The sequence below is a fragment of the Marmota monax genome, unplaced genomic scaffold (genome assembly GCF_021218885.2).
Source record: "Marmota monax isolate L192 unplaced genomic scaffold, Marmota_monax_Labrador192_F-V1.1 WCK01_AAM20220418_F8-fsc00122, whole genome shotgun sequence".
Taxonomy (NCBI): Eukaryota; Metazoa; Chordata; class Mammalia; order Rodentia; family Sciuridae; genus Marmota; species Marmota monax.
The window spans coordinates 6,271,055-6,281,218 of record NW_026695223.1 but is presented as its reverse complement, the minus strand read 5'-3'; the positions used below and the strand labels follow the sequence as shown (position 1 = coordinate 6,281,218).

At 45.1% G+C, this 10,164-nt stretch overlaps 1 gene segment (V, D, J or C); it reads right to left on the bottom strand.

Moving 5' to 3' along the window:
- Positions 1–7,402: 7,402 nt before the first annotated feature.
- On the bottom strand, positions 7,403–8,748 carry LOC124086129 (T cell receptor beta variable 3-1-like). The segment is given in 2 exon segments: positions 7,403–8,055; positions 8,153–8,748. Coding segments are annotated over 2 exon segments (567 nt in total).
- Between the last annotated feature and the right edge of the window lie 1,416 nt (positions 8,749–10,164).

Sequence of the window (10,164 nt, the reverse complement as noted above, 5' to 3'; positions counted from 1 at the left end):
GGGCTGTCCCTTGTTATCACAGTGACATCATTTCCTCTATCTATCACCACAACCTGAAAACACGTGATGCACATTAGAGCATACTTGCATGACATGTTTAAATATTGATATACTTCTAGTTAACAAAAACCAAAGCATGGGTCAGCACTTTCTGCCTCAGTGCTATAGTATACTGAGATCTCATATTGTGTGTCCTCTCCGAAAGTCCAGAACAAGGGCTTTCTATTCATTTGTCTTTCAGTATGTCTTTCAATTTGTCTTTCATATTTTAATATGAAACTTAAATATGAAAATTTCTATATCTGTAGATATTCACAGTGACAGAACTATATATGTAGACTGCACACTCATTACAGATAAAGATAATCTATATTTTAGAATGGAAACTCCTGTGCCAACGAACAAATGATCTGCACAAATAAAAGTTAGGCTTTTGCTTGTTCAACAAGTTGCACTATTCCTAAACCCAGAGCAGACCACTTCACACACCCAGACTCACTCACTCTCACGCATTCTGAGCCCTGGGAACTGAAAGGTGAAAAACACTAGGACCCCAAGTCTTAATATCAAGGATTTGTTCTACCATTTGGGCAACTGAAGACAATTAAGCAGCCAAAGTACTCATTTTACTACTTAGTTCCAACTAATTCAGAGACATCGCAGTTGAGTCCACGATCCACGTGAAGCAGGTATATTCAGAAGAGGAGGAGCTTGGACACCACAGCAGGAGTGAGATGGGTGTGCCACCAGAGAAGCTTTCCTCATCTGGAAACATCTTTCCAGAATGGTCTGGGTGACAGCTGGTCAAGAGGCGTTTATGTAGAATTAGCAGACAGAAACAAAACAGCCACCACCACAGGTGGAAGGTCCTTGTGGTTAGACAGGGAGACAAGGTGATAGTTACAAAAGTGTGCACAGACCACAAGGTCCTCTGACTTCTGTACTCTGTGTCTAGCTTTCCTCCCAATGTCCACACAGGCAGGCTATGGAGCCCCACACAGAGGCAGCTGCTTCCCCAGAAGAGGGTTTCCATGCACTTTGGCTCCTGTGCGAGTACCACCAGGCGGCTGGGTGTGCTCTGAACCCTCTTCCCTGCAACCCCAGGCCCAGATCCTGTACCAGAATTCCAAGAGCACTGACTGCTGGCCATCACTTGACCTTTGACTTCTCCCTTCCAGACCTGCTCTGCCTCAGCTCTGCCCACATTTGTGTTAGGCCTAATTTCTCTGATAAACCTCTTCCCACAGTGCTTCTAGCAAGTCTGTTGCACTGATGGAAACTTGTTGGTACCAGAAATGGTTCCAAGGAAAGAAGACTTTAAGGACAGAATTCTGAAAGTGTCTTTCAGATCTGATTAAATTGTTTGTAGACAAAGAGGTTGAAGAAGAGAACATGCATCTGGAGGAATCTGTCACTGAAGCCACAGAAGGAAACCTTGAGCCAGGAGGGATGTCTAGGGGCAGAGACTGCTCATCAACTGCATGCCCACTGTGACCCAGCATCAAAGGGTGTGACTTCTCTCAGTTAACGCTGGACCTCTGCCAGGGTAGAGTGTGACCTAGGGTGCCTCTGTTATTGGTTCATCCATCCATTCAGTGGATCATTCACTCATCCCTTCTCAAGGAAATGGGAGTTCACTGTGGACAGGGCACCTCGGGGATAAATGGAGCAGCCTCTAACCCTGTCCTCGTGGAGGTTAAAAATGGAATTGTGGAATGAAGTAATTAATCAGGGATCTAGAAAATTCCAATTGTACTATTTCTACTGATTGGCACATTATTTCTTGAAAATTTTTACACAAGGGGAATTGTGCTAAAGAGGGTGATGAGGACGTCTTGCCCTCAGGAAGGTGGTGGTGATATCTTAAGCCCAGGTAGGGCTACTCCTCTGCCCAAGGCTGAGGAGCCCCCCTTGGATATGTCTTCAGTGGGAAGAACCAGGCCTGGATGAGGACTGGCAGCATGGTTGGAGCAAAGAACAGGGAGGTGGGAACACCAAGACCTGAGGGCACAGAGGAGATTAACAGTCCATATGGGAAAGATGGGCTGGCACAGAGGGCACAGGAGGGATGGGATTGTGGGAGAGCCCTAGAGAGAGAGGCAGTGGGTGCCAGGCAACCCGGGAGTCTAGGTGGATCTAAATTACAAACCACACTCCATCCTGCAAGGCTCACACTCAAGCCTGAGAGTAAAATGTCCCTGTGATGCAGACAGCAGCACAGGAACCTCCAGGGTGTCACTCTGAGTCCTCACTCTCCCTGCCTGGGCCCAGAGCCTTCCTGTCACGAGGGGCCATACGCCTTCCCCAGAAGGTCAGATCCAAAAGGAGTGGCCAAGTGAGTGGCTTAGAATGGAACCCATTTTTCTGAATTGCCACATTCTCTTGACCAGTTTGTGAAACAGTCTGTAACCCCGTGGATATTATGCTCCAGTGACGCTGTCACTCTTTCTTACTACTTTGGTGCAGTCATCTAACATTTCTGGAGCCCAGAATCTTTGGGTAAGTCCTTATGGCTGCTTGGTGACTTTTGATCTGTGTGTCCCAAATTCTCCTTCAATTATGATTTTCAAATTGCCTCAACTGATCACTGTGCTGCTCAAGCCCTCAGCCTGCAATGAATGACACTCTTGGGTATCCAGATTCAAATCCCAGGAGGGGCTTATGAGCATCTGAAGAAGGATTTGGTCTGTTTTTTGTAGATTCCTTGGCAGGTGGGACATCTGCCAAAGGTACCTAGGGCACCTTCTCATCCACTCAGAGCATTTTGTTCCTGCGCCCAGGTGAGGCCTCAATGCAGAGGTGATTCCCCTCCCCTTGTGGAGAATGGGGACCACTCAGCCCTGTAGGGGGCCTGTTGGCACAGAGAGGAAGTATGTGGGGGACTCGGGGAAAGGTGGTCCCAAAGGTGAGAGAAAAAGCTCTTCTTCATTGGGATGTTATATTTCATAGGGAACAGCCCCTTGTTTATGTGCCTATTATTATTAAGTGCTAAAAATAGGGGAGCTAAGAAACTGTATCCAGTTACACAGAGCTCCTAAGGTAGAAGGACCTCATCCTTGGTTTAATAATCTGCTGTTATGATCTAGACAATTCTCAACAATATTTGACCAAAGATCCAGCAACAAGTTATGAAGCTGGTTTATAGTACATGATTTTGTGTTTCAGATTCTTCCTACTCTCCCTGGTGATTATTTTTCTTTTTGGCACAAGCTCATTTCTGAGGCAAGGTCACTCAGAATCTGTGGGGCTCAGGAAAGAAGGACACAGAAATCAAATGCAGAGACACCGCCAGGAGAGTTAAGTTAGACATTCATCTAGATCTCTCTTTGATGTTAGTTTGGATGAGATTCATATTTAAGTTAGGAAAGTTTCACATGCGAGTGAATTGACATTTTCATCAGGAGAGGAAATTACGGGGAGACTGGTGCCGTGCCCCTAACTGAGACTGTAGAGGTGGCAAGCCCACCAGAAGGCTCTGTGTCTGTGCCCAGGAGTTCTCTGGTGAGGAGACAGAGGGACACACTGCATAGCAGCCTGGTCTCTAGGTCACGGCCAGAAGTAGCTCAATGTTCGTGTTCAATTGGTGAAATACTCAAGGTCAACACAAAGAGAGCTCTCTCCTGGTGTGGTATCATCCCTCAGTGAAGTCATTAATGCCTGGTGTGCTCAGCTCCAGAACATTCAGGAATTTATAAAGGGAGTCCAGGTACAAGCTCTCTGATGAAATCTCAAATAACATCCTGGGAAATGATTCATTTTGTCAAAGTATGAATATAAAAGAATTTGAGTGAGTGAAGAGATGAGAAATGAATATAAGTGAGTAGAATCTGCCTGCACCAGCTGGGAAGATCGTCTGAAAATCATTTACCATGTCCTCTATCTGAAGATGGGCTTGTCCCAATTGTGGGTCAGGTATTCACTTGGTTTCAAACGTACTGAAGCCATAAGACTTTCCAGGAGCACCTTCATCTCTTGTCTGTTTAATGAGATATTGAAGAGGAAGTATTTTATTCAATAGAGATTTTAAATTTCTGTTAAAAAGATGCGTGAGGAAAGACTATTCTATGATGATAGAAATCACATTATGGATTAAAAAAGATGAAGAGATGCATTGGAAAGGGGCATGAGGGAATTTACCTGGTGTGGAAATATCCTATGCCTTTATATGGGAGGTTTCATGGCTGCATATATATTGCTCAAAAATCATGGACTAATTTATTTAAAATGTGTCATGTTTATTACCTGTGGCTTATATATCAATAAGGTTGATTTCCAACGTTTGACTTGGAATGTATGTTTATTAATTTCATGTAGTAAACAGGCATATATATTTCCATTTCTGTGGTTTTTGAGTTTTTCAACTCTAAGACAACTAGGCAAAATGTGTGGTTATTTGCATTTTCACAGAAGGAGTGATGGACGAGGCTCTAATATAAGCCAAGGGAATCAAGAGATCTGCATTCAACTATGTGCAGTGGACTTTATATTTATTACCTTTGCATACATCCCTGAGGATGGCGAGTTGTCCACTTCACTGGGCCACTGCCAGGATAGTTAAGTTAGACATTAATCTAGATCTCTCTTTGATGATAGTTTGGATGAGATTAATATTTATGTCGGGAGAGTTTCACATGCGAGTGAATTAACATTTTCATCAGGAGAGGAAATTACATGGTCCTCCATAATGTGAGGGGGCTTCATTGAATCAGTTGAAGATGCGACTAGAATGAATAGACAGTCCATTCCCCAGATCAGAGAATGGTCCACTGACTGCCTTTGAACTGCAGCTTCTGCTCTCCCTGAATCTCCAGCCCACTGTGCAGATTTCAGATTTAATTGCATTAGCCAATAACCTATAATGAACATAGATATATGATAGATAGATCAATCGATCTTAGTAGTCTGTTTCTCTGGAGAACTCTGACCCCTATAGATAGAGATTCTTAGAGGAATACACTCAGCCAAACAGGTCAAGAGACTGGCCCAGTCACGAGAGTGTCAGGCACTCAGATGAGAAGCACCTGAGCACAGTCTGGTTTTCAACCAGTCCCCTGTGATTGCAGAGGACATGAGCCCAGGGGCTTGTACCAACACATGGCATTATGTCCCAGAGGTTGCTCATGTTCTAGGGACTTCTTATGTGTTGTCTCCATGATGAGGTGTCCTGGTCTCTGGCTAATGCTGGTGTCCATGGGGACTATGGGGAGAAAAGGACAAAATTCAGACTGAGCCCAGGAATAAGGCTCCAAGGAACAGGCTTGAATTCCAAGGACAGCCCCTGGGAGCCCCTCCACCCTTCGTCCCAGGACACCTCTCAAGGCAGACCACTTTCCCCTTCTCCCTTGCTCAGTCACAGCTCAGGGACAGCTCTTTGGAAAGATTTCTCCCATCACGTCTAACTTTGATGGCCTGGCTTTGAGGAGGGAGGATGATTAGATGTCCATGGTGCCCTTCTGGACCACTTAAGGAGCATTTAAGGTGCATGACTGTGACTCCAGCCAGGAGCCAGGCCCTGAGGATGTGCTGAGAGGAGTAACCTCTGTCTCTGTCCCTGTCTTTGAGACTGTGGGGGTTTGGCAGTGCTTATTACAAACATATCTGGCACACAAGATTCAGAAAGAGAATGCCATAGCAAGGGTGCTACAAGACAAGGGGAGTCACTTTGGAATTGACTCAATGACTTGTGCAAAGAAATGCTCCCAGCAGAGAGAATGCAGTCAGATGGAATGCCCACCTCTCCACTCTCCCCTCCCTCTACTCCTCTCAGCCCTGCCTCACATGCTTCCACACAGCACAGCGCCACCCTGTGGCCAAAGCTAAGTTTCTCCAGACCTCAGGCCTCTACCCCTCCAGCCAGCACTCCCTAGGAGGGCTGGAACTGCCAGGGGAGAAAGAGAAGGAGAAAAGCATCTGAAACAACAGAAAGAGTTGGCCCCAGCACCAGGCGCCACACACCCAGGACACTGCCCGTTTTACAATCCAGAGACTGACATGTCAGGACTCATAGCAGTGAGCTGAGCAGATACTGACTCCCCAGCCCTGATTTTTGACCAGCGTGCTTTGCTCAACAGATGTGCACAGAACAAAAGCTAGGAACAAGCAGAAGAACGCACATATTTTTGTCCATGGAGTTCCATTTTAGTGAAGCAAGATAATGATAATAAATTAAAAATAAGAGTACAAAGTAGAATAATAAAATAAACTAAAATAACCATAACTATATAAATGGCAAACAATATAATACTTGGTAATAAATAGAAAAATTCTTATATGACTGCAAAACAGCAGGAAGTTAGGGCATAGATAATTGAAAAGGAGCTCAATAACATGTATAATGATCTCTCTCTCTCTCTCTCTCTCTCTCTCTCTCTCTCTCTCTCTCTCTCTCTCTCTCTTTTCCCTGGGAAATTCTTAAGTTCCATGTGCAGAAGGTGAGACAACTGAAGGGTAAACAGAAAAGAAGTTCTGGAAGGAAGGATGGAGACCTAAGGAGATATTTCAGAAGATACACAACTTGGAGGACTTTGTCATTCTGATTCAGAGTGAGAGTCCTTTGTGAAACTGCTGTGAATTGCTCTGAGACCCCAAAAGTTCATGTTTAAGAAATGATGACCCCATGCTAAGACAGCCCAATGGGAGGGCAAAGTTGAAGATGTTATGTCCAATCTACTTGCATAAACTTAACACATTTTAGAAGGATATAACATGATACAGAGCCTCTACCCTCTGTTTTCCACAGCACACTACACAAACTGCTTCATAATCTTTCACATGAAATATTTTAGAAGAGTCCTAGTTGTCCATTCTCCCTAAAATCTATCAGCCTTCTATACCACACTGCTGCCCATGTTCTTCACACAAATGCAAATCTGATCATGCCTTCTCCATCAGGTGGGACCAACAGTAGAGATTTGCCTAGAGATTTGTGCCCCAGTCCTTCCCAAGCTCCCAGCATGGTTCATCATCTGGCTGCTTCCTGCTTGTGAGGAAGGTTCAAAGACGACAGTCAGTGGTAATGGGGACAGGATCCTGCTGCACATTTCCTGAAGGGCTGCAGTGTCCAAAGCATAAGCAGCTTGGATTCACATCTCTGCCACCCTTGATTTCAGGTTCACCTGGAGCCAATGATGGACATATTTCTTCAAAGAAAATGTATGTAATTATTATTATTATCATCATTATTATTTATATATATGTTTATAGATAAAATAATATTTATATTACATTATAATGTATATTTATATACATTACTGTATATTTATATATTTATGTATCACATACATATTTATATTATATATTTAATTTTTTTTTGGAAAATGAAACCTTTGATAATCTGAATTCCTTTTGATCATAGGAAGATTCACCCTGGCCTCTCTTCAGGCTTGTGCTCCTCAAACATTGTTAACAACTGTGTCTTTATTGATAACGTAATGGGCAAGGTGTGGCCATATGCACAGCAGAAGAGGACAATGAACAGCTGCTCCATGTCAAGATCTTCAGTCCCCCATCATTGGTGGATTTGGATGGACAGCTAACGCTAGTGGAGTCCCTGCTCAGCTGACCAGAGGGATTCTGCAGGGCTCTGTGTTGGAGAACTCAGCTGCCCACCAGGCGCCCTGGAGGCTGCTGTACACTGACACTCCACGGGGCCCACAGGAATGGAGAGCAGAGCCTCAGGCACAGGGAACTCATTGTCACCACAGCTTCCTGGCTGCCTGGCAGGTTTGTGCACGGGCAGCTGGTGACTCTGCAGGGCTGTGTCTTGGCTGCTGGCACAGAGATACAAGGCAGAATCCTCTGGCTCCAGGGACTTGACATGAAGGTTTAAATGAGCGTTGTCTGGAGATTCAGGTGAGAAGCGACTTGGAACCGTTTCATTTACAGTCATTCCCTTATTATAGAAGCTAAACATCATCTTCAGTGATTGCTTGGAGTCCTGCTTATACCAGTACATAGCATTGTGACCAAGATTTTGCTCACATTTAAGGAACTGCTTCTTTCCTGTTTGTGCAAGGAGATATTTTGGAGTCTGGGAAACTTCGGAGTCCAAGGGGCCTGTGAAAAAAAGCAGCAGAACTCAGGAAAATCCCAGGAGCTAGTCCTGGATCTGGGCAAGGTCAACAGTACCATGTCCCATGGGCCCAGGACTCACCTGATCCCAGGAGACAGAGGGCCACACAGCAGAGCAGCCTGGAGCCCATGGTAAGTCAGCCAGGTCAGGCCAGGCCCCAGCTCAGGATTCCAATCTGCAGAGTTAGAGCAGCTGCAGCCTCCACAGCTCTGCCAGGGGCCTTGCTGGTGACATCACAGCTGTGACACTTTCCCTGTTCTCAAGGTCTCCATGAACTCAGTCTCCTCCTCTTCCTGTCTTGAGCTTGCTCCTGTCCCAGCTGAGTATGGAACTTCTGGAGGAGGTGTGAGCTGGCTGGGCCTGCTACCTCCAGGCTGGTCTGACAGCCATTCCTGCACCAGCAGCTCCCTCCCTCCCTCAGAGCCCCAGGAGGAGCCACCTCTGCCCTTCTCCTCCTTTTCAGGACAGTGTCAGAATGAGGCTGGTTTTCCTTTCTGGACCCTTCCTTTGCCTTTCCAGTAATGCTGGAGGACCCCACTCACATCATGGCTCCCTTCAATGTCTGCTTAGGCTCAGTGGCCCCTGGACCACTTTAGCCGTGGGCAGGAGATTGCCCTGAGTTCTCACCCAAACAGCTGCAGCCATTTAAGTTGCGTGAATGTGATGACTGTCAGGAGCACTCTGTTGATGTGCCTTGAGGGGACTAAGCTGCAACCCTGCTGCCTGCAATGTTGTCTTTAGAGAGGCAGAGCTGAGTGGTGCTCTGCTTGAAGAGAAGACACCCAACTGCAAATTATGGACATTGGTCATGATTTTGCTGTCTGATATTTAAACCTCTTTCTACATCTGTGCTGAATTTTCCGTCTCTGGGGGATAGGCGTGTGCCAACTCTTCCATTCTAGAAATGGAATGGAAGAGGCGCATGACTGCCTCTGCTCTGGGTGACTTCCAGGAGACCACGGCTGCACCTAGCACAGCGGTTTCCTTCCACTGGATCCCTAGGAACTCAGGAGGCTGCTGTTCCGGGTGGACTGGCAGAACAGGTGGAGGGAAGATCTCTCCTTCCCAGTCACATCAAGTGTGGTCACCTTGGCACAGAATCCCAGGAAGAGCCTGGTGTCACCAGATTCTGCCTCTCCTCACTGGGGCTCAACATGAGCTTCTAGATCTGCAGGGGACCAAAGGCCAGGCATCCTGTCCATTCTGCCCAGATGTCTGCTGAGTCCTCTGCCTCTGACCCTGAAAACAATCCTTTTCCTTGCAGTCAACATATGAAAATCAGTATACACAGCAATTCATGCAATCATTTGTCTGCAGTTGGACCTGCAGCTACAGAAATTCAGATCTAAGCCCAAAGGAGCATCCTGTTACAGGTTTGTACTTCGTCTTTATAAGTATTCAGGTTAAGTTATTGACCTATTGAAAATACATCTAGCCACATAAAATCTTTACATTTATCATTTCTACTGTCTTATGGATCATAAATGTTTAATCTACAGTTCACTGAAAACAACACCACAAATTCAATACACTAATATGATGCATAGCCATTATTTATTAAGTTTGAAAATTACTATGAGTCATGTTATTTTTGTTATTGGAAATGAGGTATAGATGATTGGTAGAGGAGGGAGTAAGAAAAATCTAGGAGAACTCTGAATTCCCAAACCTTGAGTTAAAGTTACTTAATTTTAATATTTAGTTGCCTGATGTTCAGGCTGGGAGCAGTGATGCACATCTGTAGGCCCAGAGACTTGGAAGGCTGGAGAGGAAGGATGGCCAGTTTGAGGCTAGTCTCAGCATAATGAGACCCTGTCAAAAATATCTTTAAAACGTATATATTTATAAAGTGCTGGGGACATAGTCATGTAGTCAGTGGTAAAGGGCTTCTGGGTTCAATCCCCAGAACTAAAAAAAAAAAAGTTTGTTTCTGCATTTTCTGGTGTTTAATAACTTTTATCAGATTTTGAAAATGTCTCAAAACACAAAAAATTTAGTAAAATTTGATTTTGCTGTAGAAACATAAGCCTTCTTAATGGATTCCTTTGCTCATCTCAAGGTGAACTGCAAGATCAACCTTCACAAGTGGGATC